This window comes from Bombus vosnesenskii, unplaced genomic scaffold (assembly GCF_011952255.1).
Source record: "Bombus vosnesenskii isolate JDL3184/JDL3185 unplaced genomic scaffold, Bvos_JDL3184-5_v1.1 scf7180000013492, whole genome shotgun sequence".
NCBI classification, from domain to species: Eukaryota; Metazoa; Arthropoda; class Insecta; order Hymenoptera; family Apidae; genus Bombus; species Bombus vosnesenskii.
In genome coordinates, this window is record NW_022883081.1 from 645,008 (window position 1) to 668,680 (window position 23,673).

At 41.2% G+C, this 23,673-nt stretch overlaps 2 protein-coding genes across 2 annotated transcripts; both read right to left on the reverse strand.

Annotated features, from left to right (window-relative positions):
• Positions 1-3,057: 3,057 nt before the first annotated feature.
• On the reverse strand, positions 3,058-8,874 carry LOC117238438. Its single transcript, XM_033503333.1, has 3 exons — positions 8,707-8,874; positions 4,110-4,405; positions 3,058-3,235 (listed from the first exon to the last, which is right to left on the reverse strand). The coding sequence occupies exons 1-3, from the start codon at positions 8,872-8,874 to the stop codon at positions 3,079-3,081; spliced, it is 621 nt and encodes a 206-aa protein (XP_033359224.1). The 3' UTR covers positions 3,058-3,078.
• A 4,276-nt stretch (positions 8,875-13,150) lies between these two features.
• On the reverse strand, positions 13,151-16,313 carry LOC117238397. Its single transcript, XM_033503269.1, has 4 exons — positions 15,934-16,313; positions 14,908-15,094; positions 14,325-14,493; positions 13,151-13,372 (listed from the first exon to the last, which is right to left on the reverse strand). Exons 1-4 carry the CDS (start codon positions 16,054-16,056, stop codon positions 13,219-13,221), a joined length of 633 nt encoding a protein of 210 aa, XP_033359160.1. The 5' UTR covers positions 16,057-16,313; the 3' UTR covers positions 13,151-13,218.
• Between the last annotated feature and the right edge of the window lie 7,360 nt (positions 16,314-23,673).

A 23,673-nucleotide genomic window follows, 5' to 3' on the forward strand; every position in this document is an offset into this window, starting at 1 on the left:
GGAACTCTAGTTAATTAAATTATCAAGTTATAAAATCAGAATAAGGTTATGTTTCTAGACTGTTCGACGATAAATTAGAACATGGATCAATTTTCATAATACTAATTCCATCGTGTGTTCTAGATGTCCGTTCCGATTACTAAAATACGTTGTTATCTAGAAATGAAAAATTGACCAGGATTGTCCTTGTTATTAGCCCCTCGATTAATCATGCACTGGATCCTTACAAACGTGTGATAAAATGGCGCTGCAAACGATGAATAGGTGACTTCCTTCGAATAACAGTTCGCTCTACCGCAATTGGATTTATCTATTAACGAGAAAGCAAATTGATTGACTCGGTGTCGAGGGACCGTAACAAAGACGCAGGACCTGATCTTCACACCTACTGGAACTGAATAAATATTGAATGGTTCTTCTGTTGTTGTAACTTGGTATCGAGTGGGAACTTGTTCGCGCAAAGCAGGGCAAAGATGGTGGTTTCAAGGGCGATTCGAGCGCGAGCTAATCGAAAGTTTTCGAGTTTCGTACGAAGAAGCGCAAAAAATATCATGGAAAAAGCATTCTCTGCCTTTACAGGAAGCGATATCAAGCGTTAGATTACAAGACCATCCTTGTTCTATTTTTCGTAATATATTTCATCGCCGACGTGGCCATCAGTTATCCAAGCGTTTGAACACGCGAATTCCAATGCAGAAACGTTACTTGGAATTCTATTAAAGTTACGTGCAAGTCTAGAAGCCTTCTCGACCAATTTCTTTCTTCTTTCTCTGTGAAATCCTCAGGCCCCCGAAATAAATATCAACGAATTAATACCGAAGCAACACCCATTCGACGAAAAGGGATCGATAAAATAAATCCACGGGAAAATGTCGAAGGCGTTCGACTCTGGTATCCCGAGGGCAAACGCTCCTCTCTTCCAAGGCTACAGTCTTCTTCCTGTTTTTATTTCCTCCCTGCCATATTATACATACATACATACATATATACTACGTAGACGACCAACTCTGTTCGATCTACGCTCTTCGTTTCTCTCCGACACACTTTTCTTCCAGCTTTTAAGCGTTACGCGTACTTGGCTCGAACCTGCACGATAATGGACTATGCTTTTTAAAGTACTTTAACACCGTCTATTATCGTTTTGCAACCGGTTCACCGACGTCCACTGCCGACAGAATTCTTCTCTTCTTTCCATCGACTTTTCCATCCACCAACGAGTCGATAGGAGCCGATAAGGATCTCTTGAGGCGGAACATCACGCACGCCTAGATTGTCCATTTGCCCCTTAATTCACGGCCGTAAACGACCGCATAAATCGCTCGGAATTTTCAATTCCAACTCGGACACGACATATCCTTTCGAAAGCCGAAAGTAATCCAACTTTTTACATTACAAAGAGGTCTAATGGGATTGGCAAAAAAGTCATCCGGGGAAATCCATTTTCAAAGCGTGAAATTTTAAGTACGAACTGTAGGAAGATGCAGTGGTGTTACGTGAATGACTAAGGGAAGGGCTCGCGGAACACGTTTAATTTTGTTATACTTTCGGAAAATATCCTTTAAATTTTAAGGGCATATTCATATGATGGAAATATCGAAACGAAGTAGTTCATCTTTAAATATTTCGAAAACAGCGCGCTCTTGCTACTTCGTTACGTTCCTTCTCCAACAGGGTTACATACGTTGAGAAAATTTCGAGAGATTTGAAAAATTACAAAAATAGCGGGGAACACGTATGTAGCCACAAAGGCATATAGAAACGTCTTAGAACTGAGTTTTGTAAGATAAGAAAAACAGAAGATGCGACTTATCGTGTCCTTCCCACCTATTCTCCATACATTTTCTATACTTTTTAATTAGTGGAATGAAAGATGTTCCCTTTTAGCTGCTTCCGAGTTAAAATTATCGCGACATTTATAACGAGTCGATCCAGTGCACGCGTTGAAAAAGTATCGACAAAACGAGGTTCGTTTTTTATTTTTCCGAGGACGGGGATTCGAACTTTCGACGTTATCCAGGAATTCTAATCGGAAGTCAGAGGTGGCCGATTTATTTGAAGCGGAGCGCGATGCCGGGAACGACGAAGATTCTTTAATTTCGAATTCCGACCAACTGCCATGCCAAGGCGAAACTCGACGATTGCTGCGGGTACTTTTAGGGAAATGAAACTCGGGGGCGGCTGAGAAGCGGCCCGCGCGCTGGAATGCTCGCGGAACAGCCGACACACAGTTAAGAAATGCTTTCACGGTGGCCTCGACACCTTGAGAAACGGCGCTCGCCTCGAAGAGATGAGTTTTAGGCATCGTTTGGGGATAATCGAGCGTTGAACTGGCCCACGAGGCATCCAACTCGCCTCGATGAATTGCTTCTCTTCGATGTACTCGCTCCTCCTGAGTTGTCTAGAATACATTTTCTTGATAAATTACAAGCGTCGGTGTACAGTTCTTTTTTCTCACACATTTAGAGCCACACAATCGCCGACTTATCTATTCTGTGGCAGTTGGTTGTTTGATTTCTGAAAAATTAATAGTAATCATGCGTATTCAGGATACTCTTGTACAAGTGGATTGATATTATTTCAGAGAAATTTTACAAGTTAGGTATATTTGAATCTGATTGTATCATGTAACTTAAAATTATAAAATCAACGTCTATAATTTACATTTTTTAGTTCGTCGACTTACTTGACATTATTAGCTGGCACATTCTTGCGCAAAATGACTGAAAGTTTCATAAAATGCAGCTGATTAATGCGGCTTCTGGGAGGGTAATTTGCAATACTCTGATAAAAACTATGTACAAGAGTAAATATTTTATTAGCCTCGTTTCGTAGTGAATTAACCCTTTCTGCTGAAAAGAAAATGCAACAGCTTAAGCCGAGTTCGCAATTCCAATTTACTATAATAAATAGCCATTAATTCCTTCCGCGGAGGGTTACAAATTTCCTCGGAACTGATCTCGAGAAAGGAAACAAAATCGTACGAACGAGGATTCATTGAAACTCGGTTAACGAGCGCAATTTCCATCGCATCCCTGTCCACGTGCGGCTTCTTCACAGGGATCCAGCGGTGTAGAGAGTTCACGTGATCACCGTGGAAAATACGTCGAGCACACTTCTGCGGCATTCGGGATAAAGGGCGTGGCAGTTTTCCGTCGACATCTGCTCGCCCAAACGTTCGGCCGCTCGGTACTCCCGATCCCCGTACTCGTCGTACCGCTCGTCGGTGCTAGAAGGCCTGGAATTCCAACGTGTTCGCGTTCGAGTTCCCCGTGAAAAATTACAATCGTCGCCGCGAGAGATCCAGGCCCGGGAGAAACGGCCTGGAAAAGAATTCGGGGGACCAGAAAGAGAAGAAAAAAAGGGAGAAAAAGAGGGAGGAAAGAGAAAGAGGGTGAGTGGCAGAGGGTGGTACCCGGGATCGATAACGCGACCGGATACGCAGGAGAAGCCCCGAAGTTATTTCGCAGCTTCCCTCGCGTTAATTGGCGCCACGTTATGCGGACCGACCGCTTAATCCCTAGCTACTCGCGCCACGCTACTGTGCTAATTCACCGGTTAACTACTACGTCATCGTAACTTCGATTTTAGTGCCACCGGGTCGGGGATTTTATCGCGTTGCCCCAACGTTTGTTGCTTTACGACGCGATCGAGACTTTTAGTCTGTCGTATTGTGTTCCGTTAAGAGACCCAGATTGATCTCGTAAGCTTCGATGTGACTTAGGCAATTGGATTTTACCTGCGATCCTCTAGCTTATGATTCTCTTCGTTTAGTTGTGTTTCCAATATCATATCTAACAAAGAACGATGATATGTCACTGCATTCTAGTGGCTTAGAACGTGAGACACGTTGATTGAGTTAAAGTTTTATTTGTAATCTTCCGATAGAATATTCCTTTGGTGGCTATCTGTATCGTTTTGTTGTTCAAATGTATCGTTTAAATGTGATGGATTCGTAGACGCGGATGTGGGTTAGAATAGGAGAGACGAAGAGTGCGTGTTCTTCGGGTAGTAATATATCAAAGTCGAAGTCAGACTTGGACTCTGATTGTCGTATTTTGACACTTCGTCGTAACTCGATAGCATAAAATAAGAGACTGAAGATTACTCACTTGAAGAACACGTGCAACAGCTGTCCCAGTAAACCATGAGTCCCGTCGAAAGGAGCAGACGCAGCTTCACAAATGGCCCTCAATAGACACGCTTTGCCGCCGAATCCGTATAGATCAGCCACCTTTTCCAGCACCTTGTAAATGCTCCACCTGCTCTTCTGCGTTCGAGAGTAATAGACTCCTGGAATGGTGAAGTCTGACGCGTTGGAAGGCATCTCGTACACAATCTTCGAAAAGAGACCGACGATCACGCTCTCGCGGTCCAGTTGCAGGGGTGAGCCCAAACCAAAGATCAGCTGTCGTCCGAGAATTTTAAAAGAGACTTTAAAATAAGTAGCGCAACATTTCTCGACGAGTTAAACGATGCGAACGAACGAAGAGTAAGGTTCTCTGACCGTATTTTCATGTCACGAGATGCGCGTTTCGTGAGATTCTCTGAAGCTTTTTTCGAGAACGTTCCCATGAAACCTATCGATACGAGGTGACCACGTAGATGCCGACAATCTGATCAGAAAACCCGTTCTTATAGCGGTTATTCATGAGGCAGGCAGCCTGAAGAGGAAATTGGATGAACTCAGACGAGATCGGGTTAAAACCCAGTAGTGTCCGGCGCTAGAAACGGAACGTCCAACTGTTATTCCACGTATCTGTCGTCTGCTTTCGTAGAAATAGCTATAAACGTACCGTTCGCTAATAGCAATTTCGACTTCTCGAATTTAGCGACTCGCGCCCCTCGCATACACGCGTGTACCACAGTTTGCAAACAACCATTTCTGTCAATTAGATGAGCGAAGCTTTGTACGTCCTGTGGATGTCACGAAACAACGAACAGAATTTGATAATCTATATATATATATTACTTTGACAAATGACGTAAATGCCATATAATCTATTTGCGATATGTCGTCTGACTCTATCTGACGATGGCGACTAGTGTTTCGCTGTTTATACTTCGCGTTGAGGAAGTACGGTTGCAGGTATGTTTGGTTTGCTTAGCATAATTGTGTATTTCTGGGAAAGTAGGAAGTAACGGTAAAAGTCCACGATAGCGAATAATCTCTAGACTTGGCAACTCCTAGGACTTCTAATTTGCTGGCCATTAGACATTGACTCTGCTACTGTGTACCTTTCTTTCTTACCGATCTGTCCTGTATTATGTCCAAGTTTTCAGGACAGAAGAAGATAGAAAAGATAATATCGTATAAGAGCACCGCTTTTGAGCGGCTTAAATTCAATTATAAACTGTAATGTTAAAAATGTAAATCCGACAGAAAATATTGTATGGATACGTCGTACCGTCGCGTAACGATACTTTTGCCAAAGCCACTTTCCAATAGACATTCCTTGTTTATTGAGAACATATGTAATATATATTTTCTTGGGCAATAAACGTTATATACATATAGTACACAGTAGCAGAGTATATATATATACTTCATTGTGGAATTTTAACGGTTTGCGAAAGGGTAGCTGAGGGTGGAGTATAACAAAGAGTACTAAACTTATGGATGAACGAAGCAACTCCGGTTTCTTCGCGGATGTAACGCAATTAATACGAGTAGCCAGAAGCAAAGCGGGGCGTATCGGTGGTCTTTGAAGTGTATCGATCTCGATTGGCAGCGGGCCGGCCGGTTCGATGCAAAAACGCCGCTAGCCCTTCCCCGCGCGAACCCCTGCGAATCTCGTTAAACTGTCTTCCCCAGACGCGCGGCCCGAAACGATTCTCCGTGGAAATTCGCGGTTTTATCGAAAATTCATACACCGGCCGCGGCCCATGATGCCGCCCTCCCTTTATCCGCCTCCGCATGAATATGTATGCACATGTACGAGATGGCTGTGCCACGCAACCATGATAGCAGACGTGTGTGCCCGATATGGGATAGAGGTATCCACCTGGCGCAGAAATTGGATGAGCCCTGAAAGGTCAGGTGGAATGTGTACCGTGATATCGGATGGGAAGATGAGAATCGAAATACGTTATACACTTTACCGGACGCTCTTCTGCAACCGATTATTACTTACCGATCACCCTAATAATTTGTTATTTTAATAGAGAGAATGGATTTTTGAATCTCGTTCGACCACTGTTTCAACGCCAACCCGTTTCGAGACCAATTCCACGATAAGACATGTATTGATATTAATCGAAAAATTATTTTCACATACAACAAAATTCATGATCTTCTATTTATTCCTTTCAATTATTTATTCTTTATTCGCTCTTCTTTTCCATTCCTTATTCCTCATTTTCCGACTCTTTCTAATTTCCTACATTATCCTGTTAACTGGGTCGTTGTCTCGCCAAAACTTTCCATAATTACGAAATTGAAAATTAATAGGAAAGGCAAATAAATTTCATTTAGGTCAGTTTTATTCCTTGCAAATATAAATATGATGTAGTTTATCCCTAATAAAGATGAAACCGTACGTAAAAATTATTATCCCAGTAACGTGTTACGTCAACTTACCCTGTTAACAGGTTAATAAGCTATATTCGGAAACAGACTGTTCCTTACTCCTTATTCCTCTCAATCTTCTATTCTCTGCCTCAAGTTTCTCTTTTGTATTCCTTGTTATTCTCTATTTCCTGTTTTCTATTTTCTCTATTCTTTATTCGCTACTCTTTTCGACTTTCTATTCCCTCTACCTAATAGGTAGATGAATATATTTCACCCTCTATTTTCAAACGTTTTCTATTCTCTGCTTCCTATACCCAATTCCTCGCCGTTTCCTATTTCTCGTCTCCTATTCTTATCGATCGTATAAGCCCTATGTTTCTGGATTCCCTACTTTTTCAGTATTCCCACGATTCCTTATAATTCTTCCCTAGACAAGCAAATTTCAGTTTCGAAAACTTTCGAGAAAACTCAGTTGAAGTTGGCTTAATTCGAAGCACCGCAGAAGTGACCAGAGCCTGTTCGTTGGAAATCCAGCGGTCATAGCGTAGCAACTGTGGCACCGTGCAATGCCCAGCCACGATCCTGTTCATCCTATCAAGCCGCGCGGTTGTAATCCGAAGGACGACCGTTTCCAAACACGCTGGATGGAAAATTGGATGAGCCCCGGACATGTGGCATGGCCCAGGAATTATTCAAGAAGCGGCGTAAACGGCGAGCGGTTTCACATGAGATCCATGCCCGTTCTCGCGTTTCTCTTTTGGAATAATTGAGCGTACGGATGATAATCAAAGTGCATCCGCGGACAGTAGGTGTCGACAAAAGCTTCTTCGTTCGTGTACCAAGCTTTTCAGCTGAACTCTATTAATGACTGGTCGTTTTCAGGCTTTCCACCTACTGGAACCTTTGCCCGGTGCTCTATTGTGACAACTGGATCCCGTCTCCCATTTGATACGGGGCGAGTTATTTGCCTAATGCACGGCCTTGTGACAACATCTACCAAATTAATCTATATGGGAAGGAACATGTGGGAACAGACACATTTCGCTGTTGGGTTGGGCAGTAACGGACACTGGTTTGGTCGGTTTAAAATGAACAACTCCGACCGTCCCGCGATCCTTTAAAGTCATGTAACAAAGTAATTTGCCATTGAAGCGTATTAAGGTGAAAATCTAATTATAACGACTTCAAAAACTGAAATTTGAAAAGATGAACAGGAAGATAGGACGTTCTCGTCAGAAACATGAAATGTGAAATTTTTTATTTTGTCTTCATAAAAATATGAATTCGAATAAATATCCGCAATCTACTCGTAAGCAAACTTCTTCTATATACGTCAACGTTCTTGTCTTAAAAAACGAATATTTTTATAAAACTCTGCTGTCTCGAGGGAAGTCCTTTCAAGTGAACTGTATGACGCACACGGGAGGAAAATATGTGGAATACATTTTTATTAATTTTTTTCATTTTAATGTCACCTTCTGATTAAACAAAGGAACTTAAATACGTCACAATTGAAAATGAAACAATCTGCTAGGTGCAAAGATCTTTTAAAAATAATTGACAAGTCGGCAAAGGCAGAAACCAACGGTACAATTATCGAGAAAACCAAGAAATATTCCAATATCTTTGATATTTTCTCAGACGATATTTCTGACGTGCAGTTTTTTTACAAATGAAATCGTACCGAGAAAATACATGTTCACCTGCAAAACCAACCAAGAATCAATTTTAGTAACATAGGATTATCACGTATGTAAAAAATGGGAAACGTGGTTTATCGTATCCTTCACCTGTAATCTTCATACTAATTTCTTGTATATTCGTACGTACTCCGAATCACAATGATATTTCGACCGTCATCCCTACCATAAATTCTGTCTAACAGCCATCTCCAACGGATTTGATTTTATCAAATTTTAAACGTTAACCCTTGACAAGTGGAAGTCGCTCGCGCTTCCACATTATTACGATGTTCCTGCGCGATTTTTCCCCACGATTACACCCGATCGAAAGCGAAGCACGCGTATAACGAGGGAAACCAGAGGGTTCATTGGAATCGCTCGAATTCCCCTGGATCGCCGGAAGAAAAAGCGGAAACCGATCGCGAACACTTGAGCGACGCGCGAGTGAATGCCCGATTGGCCGCGGAGACGGCTCATTAGCCTCGTCGTGCGGAATCTGCGGTATTCTCTACGTACCAGGAGCTGAGAGACACGAGGAAAAATAAGAGTCCTCGGTCGCCTCGAGCAACTTGCGAACAGCTTGGTCCCGTTCCTGCCCGTGAAATCGTCCTTGTCGTCGAGACTCTGCACCAGACATGGCGACAGGAAAGCGACAGCGAGCACCAGCAAGACAGCGTCAGTCATCGATGCGACTTTTCAGGCCTGAAGCGATCGTTCAACGCCGACGAACAGACCGTAAAGAAGCGAAATGCGATCGCTGTCCGTTGAAGAGCGCAAAACCGCTCAGAATGAGCGTTCGCCACGTGCTACCACCACCTCGACAAACCAAAGGCCAGCCGTAGCGGCTGGTCCCGTTGTATCTCAGCGAATAGCAAGCACAAATATTGATACGGTGGAGCTCTTGCTTTGCTCTGGCAGCTGGTTCGTTCGTTCACCCGATTTGCCGATTCGCACGTATCAGACGTTAATCCAACGAGAAAACTTTGGTAACGGGATGCTTCATTAACAAGATGTCGAGTAGTGCTCGTTGGTTTTCCAACGTTGGTTGGTAGATCTTTGTTTCATCTTGCAACTTTATTCATCCGTAACTACGCTTCCGTAGATTCTTTTTTTATTTTATGTAAGACTCTCCTTCTAGAAACGAAGAGGTTGATGTGACAGATACGTGTAAGTCTTTTTATAAATATTTTCGATAAGAATTGTTGAGGTTAAGGTTGACTGATTGAAGAACGAGTGGATGAATTTGTAATAGAAAAGTATATTGAAATAATTAAAGGTATAAGTATAATGTATAAGTATGTGCTGATTCAGACCCTTACTCTCTTAATGTTACTAGACAATGAAATGATAGGGAACATGTTCATATATTTGTAACAAAAGGACATTACCAAAAAGGTTAAGCTTATAGCTTTGACTAGAAGCTACAGGGAACATAAGTAGAAATCTGTTTCTTAGTTCCTTTGTTCCTAGTCCTTGCAACCCAAAACATAACGTATACTCAGTGGTACAATAATATGCACCTTTCCTTATTTAGAATATTTCTACGTAATAGCAGTCTCCAGGTCACGGATATACATAAATAGAGTTTTTCTTGAAGTAGTTACTTCATCAAGAATAATTGTTAGTAGAAGGTTGGTCCAAACCAGATAGAGAATCAACGCAATTGCGTGGAAATATTTAGAAAAGTTTTAAGGAAATTGTATCTTTCGTGTATTCGTATCGTTTGTATTGGAAAATTGACACAGCAGATCTTCGATCTAATGCATCTCTCGGACACAACACAATCTCGAACGCAATTTGTAAGATTGCAATCTCTGCGGGGCTAACGAAGGGTTCCACTTAATAGTTTCCGAGGAATCTTAGAAGATTTCACAGGTGAAACGCTCGTCCCCTTGAAATGGTTTCAACGAAGAAGAAACTCGGGCTACGCTGGAATCAGTGATCACCGGATCGCTACTAAGCAATAAAATCCTTGCTAAAGTCTCATGCTAGTTAGGTTTTCTCGGTCGGTGGGAAGAGAAGGGGCGGAGAGTAAGAAAGAGACCTGGCTTTCGGAAAAGGGTCTCGCGATATCCGTGATTTGAAGACGCCCAGACGAAATCTCAGCAAGCCAAGGCCACCAGTCTTCGATCCCGGCATTAAATTGAATTACAACCCCTCCGGACTAGATCGTAAAACTCACCCTCGTTATGTACACGAATCTTTCGTTCGTGAAACGTAACTGCGAACGAACGCGAACACGCATACCTTGCCTTTTATCTATCTGGGTTAAACGATGTCCATTTGTCGTTTCTTATCCGACCGGCCGAGACGTCCGATCCGGAAATCGAAAGCTCGTGATTTCTCTCAAGGTAAAATCGATAGATCCAACCGAATCCTCACCGTTGGACAGTCTACAAGCATTTCATGAACATTGAATACCATTTTTAGCGATGTTTTACGGATATTAAACGCGTTCGATACACTACCGGGAATTTCGAATTTCACGTAATTTGATGGAATTCTGAGATCTCTTTATTTCTTAAATTAATAGTTGAACTGATGTGCCTTTCTATGATCTTATTAGATTAGGTCTAGATCATTAGGTTCTGTGATAAATTGATTAGTCTCTTGCTGATGCATTTTGAGGAACATTATAAAGATATTGCTAACATTAATTGTATACAAGTTATATGGATATTGTTTATAATTGTAAACATTTATTGGCTCCAAAAAGCGTCAGATGTATTTAGTAAAACAATGGTTCGTTAGTATACTGTTACTTTATAAACTATTTTCATAAAACGACACTTCTCTGATGTCAGTTTGCTGGACCAAACTGTTCACAAAAAGCTGCAGCCCATTGCGATGCTAATTAATTTGCACTATCGACTTGTAAATGATGCAACTCGGCGAACTTCATCTTTCATACGCGAAGGAAACTTGTGAAAATGAGAAAACACGATGGCCAATTTCGTCTGGGCGGTTAATATATGGAAAAAAGGCTCGTCAACTTGGAATTTTGTTAGGGTTGATATATGGCCGGAGTTGCCGAAATTTTCCAGCCCTCCTCCTGTCAAATATACGAACTTTTTTTTCGCTTCGAGCTCGGGCCGGCCAACTTTCTCCGTTGAATTTATTGTTTCGCAACGTTGCTTGCTTGATTGCTTGACACGGTTTATTGCGTTCCGCTGTAACCGTTCTAGCCAGCTTGTATTATCTTCGGCGTTTCCCTGCCGCTTGTATTCCAACCAGTTTCGAAAAGCGGAGAAATTAATTTCATTGGAAAGCCCAGAGACAATAAGCATCAGAACAAGACTCCTGATTAATCTTCGTAATTGTTGCCTTTGAGCGGGAACAAAACGCGGAATCGAATCTCTGAAGGTGCGCAAAGCACAATCAGACCAATGATCGGCAGGAAAATTCTCAACGAAATCCGAGGGACACGCGTCACGAGCAACAATGTGTTCGTTAATCTGTCCAATGCGTCGAGCTGGTCGATTCCACGCATCGCGAATTATCGACAATTAACCGGCTAGTTTGTTAGGCGAATGGAACGCAGCTGTCTAAAAAGAGGAAAACAAACAAATAAAACGCTAGGCAGAAAAAGAAAGAGGGAAGAGAGAAGGGAACATAGAGTGGCGCTGCAAAAGCTCAAAGGTTTTGACCTCGTGGCGTTGTAACGACGCGCAAGTAAAATCGTATATTATCGGTCCGTGTTAATTACCACGAATGGCTTTGCCCTGGAAAAAGCATCCTCTCCCTTTCCCACGCGGCTACCCTGTTCCCCTCTCCCCGTTTCTCTCGGTCACCGGCGTCACGGGCCATTTTTCCCCTGCTCCACTCGCTCTACACCCTCTATAAATTTCAACCGGAGTATTTTCTCTTTACGTGTACCTGTTATTGAACGAGAGAACTGCCAATAACGTTGGATAACTGCGTCACGTTTCGCCGCGAACCCCCGTGCGCGCAACCCCTTTCGCGGGCCTCAGCCTCACCACTTCTCCATCCTCCTTTTCCCTGATCCTTTTTCCTTCGCTGCACAGCCCTGCCATTCGCGCGTCCTTTTCTTCCCTTGATATTTCTAATATCGCACGACATCGGCCCACATAAATTATCGCCGCCTTTCGATATAGTGTTTCGTTTCAGTCGCAACCCTCCCGCGCCACTTTCGTCCGATGCTTTTTCCAGCAAACTGTTTGCTTCTTCAACGATAGATTCAGGTGCGTAGTTGTAGATTGACCGAGTACAAGGCGAGTTTCTGAGCAATTTATAAGATATTTTCAACTCCGATGGGTCGATAGTAACGTGAGATCTGTACGTCATAGACAATTGCGTCGATCAGGTGAAATATCGGAGACCATCTTATCGTTACATAAAAAGATGGAAAGGATCAACTAGGACCATAATATAGCGCAGACTTTAACGTTGTCTAGTTTTTTTCAAATCCTTTCAGTTGAACTAACCTGGTTTCGAGTAGATATTTAGTGGGAAACGAAGGGATTGGTAGTGGTGCGTGTACCTTTTATTAAAATTATGACGTGGATTTTAATTATGAATCATGATAAGAATAATACATTTCATAAATTAGAAATAACGTCACATAACTCGGCAACTGCTGCAATCTTTTAAATTAAACGATGGTTAAAATCACCTCGATTTTGTCAGAAACCTGAAGGTTCAAATTCGGATTAAGTAAAATATATAATATGGATTAATAAATTATTCCAAATTGCGCAAAGTCAAGTAAAACTCAATTAACGGAGGAGAGACTAGAAATTTGGCAGAATATTTTAATAAATAAAGAGGTTTCAAGTCATTTGAAATAATCTGACGAGGTTTCGGGGACGTCGTTTTTGCTCAGCCAACGTATATTCTGCCTCTTATCGGCGCTTAGTTCGCGTACTTTGCTGTGTGCAGAAAAAATTGCAGCACGAGACGCGATCTCGTTGATGATCAATCTTAGAGAATAAAGGCTAGGTGAAGCGGTGTCAAGTTTATTCTTCTATCAATTAAGTCAACATATTGCAGGCGATGTTAGGCAAACGATCATTCGTAAACCTCTGTAAAGTAATCCAGAGGGCTCTCCGTACATTCCGCGAATAAATTATCGCAAGGACTGACTCCTTGTCGGCCCATAATTTCAGCAGCGTGATACACTCGATCAAAGTCAGTCCTGAAAGGCTCCGAGGTGGTCGACGGCCTGAAACGCGAACAAAATTAACCGATCGCCGTGAGGCATTTAGATTCAGGTTGATAATGGCCAAGTAATGGGAAGTTCGAGGAGCCCTAACGCACCCTCCGTGACGTTGCTCTCACAAACAGTGGAAGCAATTCATGGCCACGATTTTCATCGAAAGCGAAGTTGGCCATTAGGCGTCATCGTTTGATTTTAAAGTTACACCACTCTTAACTTTTACGAATAACGAATATTCCATTGCGTGATGATTATTAACGCGTGTTTTCCAAACTTGATTAAATGCTTTTCACAGAAATTTTGTTAGATCGTTCGCAACGTTTCCATATGAAACTGTCGCGTTTATTTTATACATTTATTTCATTTATACGTTTGTATAAAAATAATATTCGTCAAAAGTTGGCGTAATGAAAACCGAACAAAATAAATAAGCTTTAAGTAAATATATATTTAAGTACGATTATAAAAGGCAATATATCTTGCGAAAGTTTTAGCTATTTCCCTGGGGTCTCGATTATCAATTGAATCTCGATTTATCAAGGCTGTCTGGCTTCCAATTAAGCCAGTTAATCGACGACCTACCGTATTTCGTTTCATACAGAAGTAGCGATAAAAAGTGATGAAAATGATCAATATCTTTGAACAGGGATTGATAGTTAAGAATATGGAAAATTAAGTTTTGCGGTTTCTCAAGCTTTATCGACTCACGTCCAACCGTCACACTAACTTGATAATAAATTACAATCGTATCTTACACAAATAAGTTAGACCTCGATTTTCACATCGATCTACGTCTTAACACTATGCAAGTGGCACAACGTAGATCATTTCTGGTGTAAATTAATGTCCAACGAAGTACAGGAGATATAAGATAATCCACGAAGGCAGTTCCACTGCGAGAACACAATCAACCACGATACGTTCCCCGTTCCATCGTCCTTTTGGAATCGATACTCACGTGAGCAGAAGATGAACGAGCTGAGAGCTGAGACCGTGAACTCGGTTGAAAGGCGCCGCTGAGGCCTCGCAGATCGCCCTTAAAAGGCAAGCTTTGCCCGATCGCGAATCGCCGAGAACCGATTCCAGGATTTCGTAAATTTCCCATCTGTTGATGACACGTGCCACTCCTAACGGCAGAAATTATTCATTGAACACGGGAACAACAGAAGAAATAATGGAGTATTAATGGAGTCGATGAGAAAGGGTATCGTATTGGAGTATAAACGCACGAATCTAAAGGACGAAGGACAAATTAAAGATTCAGACGCGAGCGCCAAAGCTTCTGATGAAAATGAGAGAAAAGCGTGTTCATCTTATCGTTAGCAGTGGTATTACTCTACGGGTGAGTTTAATTATTAACATAAGCGTGGTTCTTTGACATTTTTCCCTTAACAAGGTCTCCGACCATCTTATCTGCGTTTAACACTCGAAAGAGAGAAATCGAGATTGCAAAGAGGATTAGACGATGAAAGAAGCTGGTGCTTGGCCGATGAAAAAATGCCGGAAGCGCATGGAAGCGGAAAGATGTGAGGTGCGTGTACCTTGGTGATCCGACGTTGGAGCGTCATTGCCGTCGACCTCGACACCGGGGCTGATCGATCTGTCATAGCGAACGTATGAATCCGTCAAGTAGGAGGCGTTATAGGGCAGCACGTAATTAAATTTCATCACATATCCGATAATCATGCTGACGTCGACTTCCATGGGTAAACCGAGGCCGAGGATTAACTGGAACGATTTTCAAATACACGAAGGTGTCATCGATCGTTTATAATAACCGCCAATCGAATCTCAATTGGCAGGCCCGTTCTCGTTCTCCTAGTTAGCTAGCTCGTGACATTCCAGGCAACGAAATTAGATGGGAGAAATATTACACGAATTTCGAGCCCGCGCCAGTTTGTCCGTACAGTTGCGGTATTTTTGACGATGCGTTCGCCGAAATTACTCGCTCACGATCGTTCTCTCTCGACGTTAATTTCTGCGAAATCCTGTCCATAGCTAGAACGTCGATGTTTTCTGCCATTTCTGAGGCCACGTGTTCCGCGTGTTCCAGCCATTGCGATTCCCATGCAGTTACGATCGTCGATCGAATATCCAATTCCGCGATTGAATCGCCACCGATCGTGACGTGCACCGTGCAATTACAGATAATTGTATCGCGATTGCCTGTATGAAGCGTCTATCGAGCTGTCACAAGAGGGACACCGTTGTGTCTTTAGAAACGTACGAGACTCTGTCTCCATATTCTCTCCCTCCACCGGCCACACTTTCACTGTTCCACGCGCCCTATGTGTATCGCTTAAACAATTAGCAATCGATATCCAATTAGAATCGCGAGTGCAATTAAACGTATAGGTTTGACTGCAGTGACGATTCCAATATCGATACAACTATATATATATATATATATATATATATATATATATATATATATATATATATATATATATATATACTATATATACTGTATATATATATAGTATATACTATATATATATAGTATATATACTATATATATATATATATATATATATATATATATATATATATATCTAATGATATATTACCTGCACTTTGGTTGGCGCTACGTTGCTCGGCGGCGGGAACACCAAATATCTTTTGTCTCGTACGAAACTCGATCCAGAATGGTAACACGTAGACAGAAGCGAGATGAGCAAGAAACACCGCATGGTGACCGTTCGAGAAGATCGTAGTGAATGTCCGTGGAACTTTTGAGAGGTGTATAATCGAAGAGGCAGGTGGCGAGAGCTCGTTAATAGGTACAATTAGTTCGTTATCGCGAGTTAGGCAAATAATGAACCGGCCTCGATCGTGGTAAGCGACCGCAGTCAACTGAATGGACAGCTTGAAACTGAAACTGCGCCGGTTGCACATTGCTCCTAGTGAAATTAATGCGACCATCAATTTCCATCGATGGATTCACGACTCTCATGATCGCTGGATTCCGAATCTTCGGAGTGTAACTGCGATTGACGCGAATGCAACGTCGTTAATGGACTGAAGAAGAATTACAGTGTGCGATGGCGTTCGTTTTATCTGTGGAGATCGGAAGTTTGGAAGGACCTGCACATGTGTCTAATTATTTGCATCGAGAAGATGATTGAAAAAGGACTAGTGGATTTACGGTAAATGTATTGGGTTGGCATTATGTGTTAATGACTAAATCCGAAATCACTTAGTTGCCAACCCAATATGTAGCACATGTACAAAACGTTTTGAAATTTCATTAATATCGTAATGAAACGCGAGTATCGTAAATATATCGTGTAAATATATAAACCAATTTGAAAATTCATATACATGTATAGAAGTTAGAAAATATATATTGCGATTATACACTTCGAAGAGAATACCAAAGATTTCGAACAGTCAATTCTTTATTATATTGACGTATTAAACAATAAAATAACGAAATAATGAGAATTGTGTAAATAGGATCATATTGGAAAACGTAATTTATGTATTGTCTTATCAAGTTCAAAGTATTTTTGTAAATGTATTTTTTAGGACAGTATATCAGAATATGTAAGAAGAAATGACTGAAAAAGTATTAAACAAATCCTTCAAATTCCTTCTTATACTCGTAATGTCAAGAAAATAAAAGTCAGTTGTGTAGATCGACCGAAAAAAATTGCAAATAAAACGTTAGGTTGACACATTGTTGGACTTGGGTTAAATATGTCATAATATTCGGTGAGATGATCTTTCCCACTAATTATATGTTTCAGATCACTGATCATACTGTATATTAATTTCTCGCTACATACAAGTACAGCAAGTTTTATTATTCTATGTAAATTTCAAGTTCGAATTTTATATTGTTAAATCTCGACTATTTTCATCAAGCCGAATTAAATGATATATAACGCGTTAACAATGTAATCTACTTTTCGTTTTCCATCTTCAAAAGTGGTTGTTCGAACGAAACGTTAGTCAGCACGCACGTGCAAACCCTTCCAGATACGACAGATTAAATGATATTCATCGCGTACCATAAGAAAACCGTACGAGCTACTGGTCGATCGGAAAACTGCAATGGAGCGTTATTAATGATAGAGCGAAACGAATTCAAACGTTATTTCTTGCCGAAGATCGTTAAGATAAGATACGAAAGCCTGGTTTAAGTGGATTTAAATGCGCGGAAATCCAGGGTTATCTTCGATTCGCATTAACTCGCGAATATCCCCTTTCGGCCATCTTGCCACAATTGTATCGTCACGTTCACACGACATTTGCATTATTTTCGTATTATGGGCGGTCTCGTGCACGCCGGACTCTCCAGCGCGACGATAAATCTTCTTAACAACGGGCCGTAGAGACGCCAGCGAGAAGAATATATCCTCCTCGAAGCAAAGCACCCTGGGGATTGATTCGGACCAGCCGCTGAGAATTGCCGCGAATATAAACGGTGGCCTCGGTGCATGAAAACTAGCTGGCTAATGAGTGGAGAAAAACGCGGCTATGAAAAGTGATTATACAGAGAATAGAAGAAAAGAGATCGACTCCTCTTTCTCTTTTACAGACTCACTCTCTCTCTCTCTCTCTCTCTCTCTCTCTCTCTCTCTCCTCGACGCTTATTTCCTCTTTGAATAGGAGGCCGCCTGATTCCGAGCGGCTTGCAAATATCGGCTGATAGCAGTGAGAGCTGCGAGGGCAAAGAGGAAATACGTGCTAGGAAGAAAGAATCGGATTTTGCGGATCAGGTGGCCCGATGGCTCGTTCTACTTGTTACGAAGGCCGTGTGCGAATATCTGACAGCAATCATTTGCTATAAGAAAGATGAAAACTGCTTGTTTGGGAATCGGACCACGTTGCTGGATGGAATTATCGAATTTCGTTTCCATCGATGGATGAAAACATCGAGAAATCGTTTTCAAGGGGTTGAACATATTTCATCGACCGGTAACTGCGGTTCATTCGTCTTCCCACAGGCCAATGAATGCTTTCACGTCTGCGAGGCTGGTTTATTTCGGCGACAATTTATTCGCATCTGGGTAGGAAGCCGGAAAAATAGCGACACACTTCATCCACTGATTCCTCGTTTCTTCTCTGTCTCAGGAAATAGTTATTCTCCGTTGAATTCGGTAACGATGTAGGTGCGAAATTCCTTGTTCCACCGATCCATGAACGAACTTAAACCGCTAGAATTGAAACGATAAATTTGCGCAACTCGCTATTATGTCGAGATACCGTAACCGTTACTGGAAAACGCTCGAATAGTTATCGCATGCTGTATACTGACTTATCTCAATTATAACCCAGATTCTTCTCTTAAGTATATGTAACAGGTCTAAGTGCTTGATGTTAATCATCGTAATTGTACGAAAGGAACTGTCTGTACAATGTTCTAAAGCTATCCGGTTATTTTTGCCCCTGTAATATTGTGTTGGCAACTAAGCGATTGCGGATTTTGTCATTAGGTGGTAGTCAATAGTTCCAAGATTATACAGATCATACAGAAGTTACATGTAGAAACAATGCAAGGTAGAGGCGACTTGCATCATAGAGCCTTAAAAAAATATTATTTATTTCGTAATTGATATTTCTTAATAAATATCGAGCACTGCTTGTAGAATTGATACTCGACATCGAGACGATGAAGAAAGTTTAGATGCACAAGTGACGGATGAGGCATATCTTTCAAATTCCTATATTATAATTAAAAATTAGTAGGAACTATGTTAATTAGACGATAGAACGTTCTTTCATTGATTTCTGTTACTCGTTCCATCGACCTATATTTCTAGAACATCCTTGTAATCTTCGATCAAACTGTATCATTGATTCCAAGTTTTCATATACCGAAATCCTTTTTCGAAATACGCATATGCTAATGCGATTATCATGGCTTCCGTTGTCTTCATTCGCCGAGAAAATGTAGCTTTAATAATTACCAAACAGGGTAATGAATTCACTTGAGCGTTCAAATGACAACCATCAGAAGCGAAGTAGTTTTAATTCGACCATTCAGAATTTCGCGTATCGAAGCTGCTCAACAACGGCGAATTTCCAGCTATTCGTTTATTATCCGAGATGAGGAGGGATCGGTCAGGGCAGAGCCACGCAGTTGGTTTATTGTGAATATCTGTTTAAAACGTGTGTGCGAATCGTAATTTCGACGTGCTTTTGAACAGATTTCCCGCGGTCTCTGAGAGCCGACCGAGGGCACGTTACATCTCTATCATTAAAATTAGAATAGTCGACGCTCAGAGGAAATTACAGACCGTCGGAACTTCGTAGCGGGCGAATACCCGACGAAAATCTAACGAGCTGCCCGGACGCGAAACACAGTCCCGTTGGATTCGCCGAAAATTTTTCTCAGTCACATTCGCTACTTTAAAGCGGTCCTTTTTCTTTATTTCTTTCATCTTCCTTCATTTTCTCCGAATCGAACGAATAAAATGAAATTTTCACGGTGATCGTACGATTTGCGGCTATCTGTTCTCGTCTGATAAAAATCTGGGAACCGATAGAAGAACAATCGATGGAGCAACGAAAGAAACGGATTGAAATTTTGTGAAATCATCCTTTGCGAACCCTTCCGCAGAATATTCCATGAAACGGCTGCATTTTTCTGCGAAACGAAGGGCTTTCTATCGAAAATTCTTCGCCAATGATATATCAAATATACATATCCAAGACACATGACAAATAATATTAATACGTTGGAGGTGCAGAAATTTCTCACGTTTAGTGTCCCGCCGATACGATGATCTAATAAATCGCCGTTGAAATTCATCGACACGCAAGAAGCATCGAATTCAATTATTCTCGGCAGAAGAAGAGAAAAAGAGGATATTAATTCATGGAAGCTTTTTACATGGATTATGTAAATCGAATTTTATCGCTCGTTTGGATATCTGGCATCCTTAAAACTCGCTGAATGATGCGAGGCGCTCGACGAGCTGCCATGAAATTTATAAAATAGCTTCGATTATCGCGCATCGAATTAGCAAATAATAGCTTCACACTCGTTTAGACGTTCGATATTTTCTATCGGAATTCAAACCTGAGTTTTCTCTCTAAACCAACGAAAGAGATGGCGAGAAAAATGTGAAAAGCGTAACGAATAATGCTTCACGGAATTCAATAAATATCGATAAAATGAAATCAAAAATGGCTAGGATAAAAACTGAGCGAGAAGAAGAATGCTGAAAAGAAGAGCGAAAAATTTTTCCACAGGAACCGATGCAAATTCCATTCGGAAATTACAACTTATAATTGTACTTACAAATTGGAAACCGATTATTTTTACTGCTATGGCGATCCATTATTCATATGTTCGCGGTGCTAACAGAATGGTCTACGGAATGACATGGGATTTAAAAAGTAAAGGGGTAAAGGCGAGATCTCCGAGCCTCGTGTTTCTACCGATTTTCAGGACATCGTTTTTCCACGATCCAATTTAAATTTCGTATTCCTCGAGCTGCGTCTCAAGGCGCCAAGGAAATGGCAAATCTTTTCGGCAGTCGTGCCATTCGTTTCAAGGACCATACTCGAAGGAATCCGACTTTAATCGTGGCCTATTACGAACAGGAAATCTCGTCGATTTGTCTCGGTAGTGAACTTATTATTAATTTCAAGAAACACGTGACAGGATCTATAAAGGGAAGTTTGCAGCAACGTTGAATGGCTACTGCGGCGTATAGTAGATAGAACGGAAATGGTGAAACAGTTTACTGAACGATGGTAGTCGGTGGTGGAAAAAAGAAGAACATCGACACGGCGGCGCTCTGTCCCCGTAAAAAGGTAACAGACGCATCTGCAGTGAATAGGCACTTCGTCCTGAGGAGAAACAATCGTCTCTGACCTGTTTGTGAAAACGGAAAAGTGTCGCTATATGTCATGCACGAGCGGTCGATGCACGAGGAATAAACGTTTCTGGAGCAAAACAACGAGAAGGAAATACAAAAGGGTCACAAGGTGGCAGGAGAGATATTCAGGCGCCTCCGTTTTTTCGTCCCTAACAATCGCGAGATATTCAAACTTGGAACCGTGGCGGAGGATACTACGTACGACACTAAATTAATAATTATGAACTTTGTAGAATTTCTTCCAGTCTAACTTTCAGAACCTTAGCGACTGCAAGTGCTTTCGGAATAAACGTACAGTACATTGTATAAAACGAGTAATTGTGTATATTGATGCGTTGCGTCGTTCCGTGCATTTTCAACGAAAATTCAGCCATATATATCGGCAATCACTTAATTGCCAACTCAATATATTGGAAATACACAAATAACTCTACAGTTCTGTAATTTAACATGATGTTGTAACTTGAAATAAAACATAACGTTCGACGCTTATAAACGCCAACTATTTTATTCCATATTAACTTTTGAAAGTATAATACTTTTCATCGTATCTTAATATTCTACGACAGCCTCGACGAAGAGGAAAATCACCCTGCGCACCTTTCTCTTCGTAATTTCCTGATCAAATTATATTCTGCCGAAAGCAAGCAAGTGTCCACATTCTTTTGAGCGATGGTGTTATTACACTATAATTTTTACTACTATATATATTAGTTGGCAATATACCGAGCATCACTATTGCGCCTACTTTCGTAAGTTTGCAAATATTCTAACTTCGTTCGTTCAAATCACCGTATGCATATCTCGCGATGAATAAAGGTGAAGTAAATAGATAAATAAACGAAAGAACTTGATTGACCCTATAGTTTTAATCAAGTCGGGAGTTATTTGACTTTTTTCATCGGTCACACACAAACGCTGCGTCGAACGTATTTTTCACCCTCTTTCGTTCGACGTCCTCGTTTGTGATTAAACTCTCCAGTGCCTTTCCTTTGAGACGCATTCGCGTTTGTCGCCCACTTTGACACACAACTTACATGGAAACAACATACTAAATCAATTGTAGACAAAATACGGATAAAAAGAAGACAGATGTACTGGTTAGCTAGTCGAAACTCTAAACTCAGCATAGAAAATAAACTAAAAATCTGCAAAACGATAATAAAACCAATCTGGACGTACGGAATACCATTATGGGAGACAGCAGCAATGAACCACATAAATAAACTACAGTCGCTACAATCGAAGATACTGAGAACAATAGTAAACGCCCCACGGTATGTCAGAAACGAGGATATACGCAAAGACTTAAAAATACCAACGGTCAAAGAAGAAATCGGCAACACATCTAAACTAGCTGGCTGCTGAATCGAGCAAAACTCTCATAGAAAGAAGATTAAAAAGAAAACACCCCACTGACCTCGCTAAAGAAATAAAGTAGTCAAACTCGAAGATGGTATCCCGCGGGGGGTAGCCATCCACATGTTATTTAGCAATTAAGTTAGAAAAATTTACCAAATGTCCAGCTGGACAAATTGTAAAGTACAAATTAAATTGTTGAAAATTGTGGATCTTAATCGCCGAAATAAAAGTAAAGGAATACTAAGATTACACTTAGAATTTAGATTAAAATAGTTTTAGATTTATTTAATAAACGATTTGCAGGATCTTCATCGATATACATTTGCACGCGTCTCAACACTCTCTTTGTCTCACCATCTTCTATACCACATTACCAACGGAACAGTTACATTCATCTGTTTTTCGAGACGCTGTGCACACACATACTTCCATGTACTCATATTCACATACGTGTGTCACTGCCACGCGGCTAATCTAGTCTAGCACAGAAAATTATACATATCTCAATATAAATAATAAAAAAAAACATTTGTCGCGTATTTATTATCGCATCCTGACGGTTAAACGGACTTAGGTGGAGAACGGCTCGTTGCCGGTGTGATGCGTGTGTATTAATGTAAACGAGCAGAAGAATTAAAAACAGGAAATAGTCCCAGAAAAGTGGGCTCATTTACGTATGCATGGTTAAAGCACAGCAGCATTTCCAGCCGGCGTAACCCTCTCGTCTCTTGCTTTTTTTCACCAGCCACGCCAACGCTAAAATCGGTGAAGTTTTTTAATCACCGCCACCCCAGGCCGCCACGATATCTGAGGTGGAGAATTGTAATCGCATTTGAAAACCGTGCCACCGTCCGCTAATGTGGCCGGCAACGCGTAAAAACTTTTGGCTAACTTTGGAAAGCTTGACACCGGAACAACAGTGGAAAATATCGCTGGCGATGAGTCGACAAGAACGAAATTCCATCGTGAAATTTAGTGGAAACTGATGCTAATGAAGCTTTAAGCACAACGACGTTCTTGAGTCTATACGATTCAATGACAGTTTATTCGAAATATCGACTATTACAGATCAAACTTCTGTTTCTCCTTCTACATTCGTCCAGCAGTTCC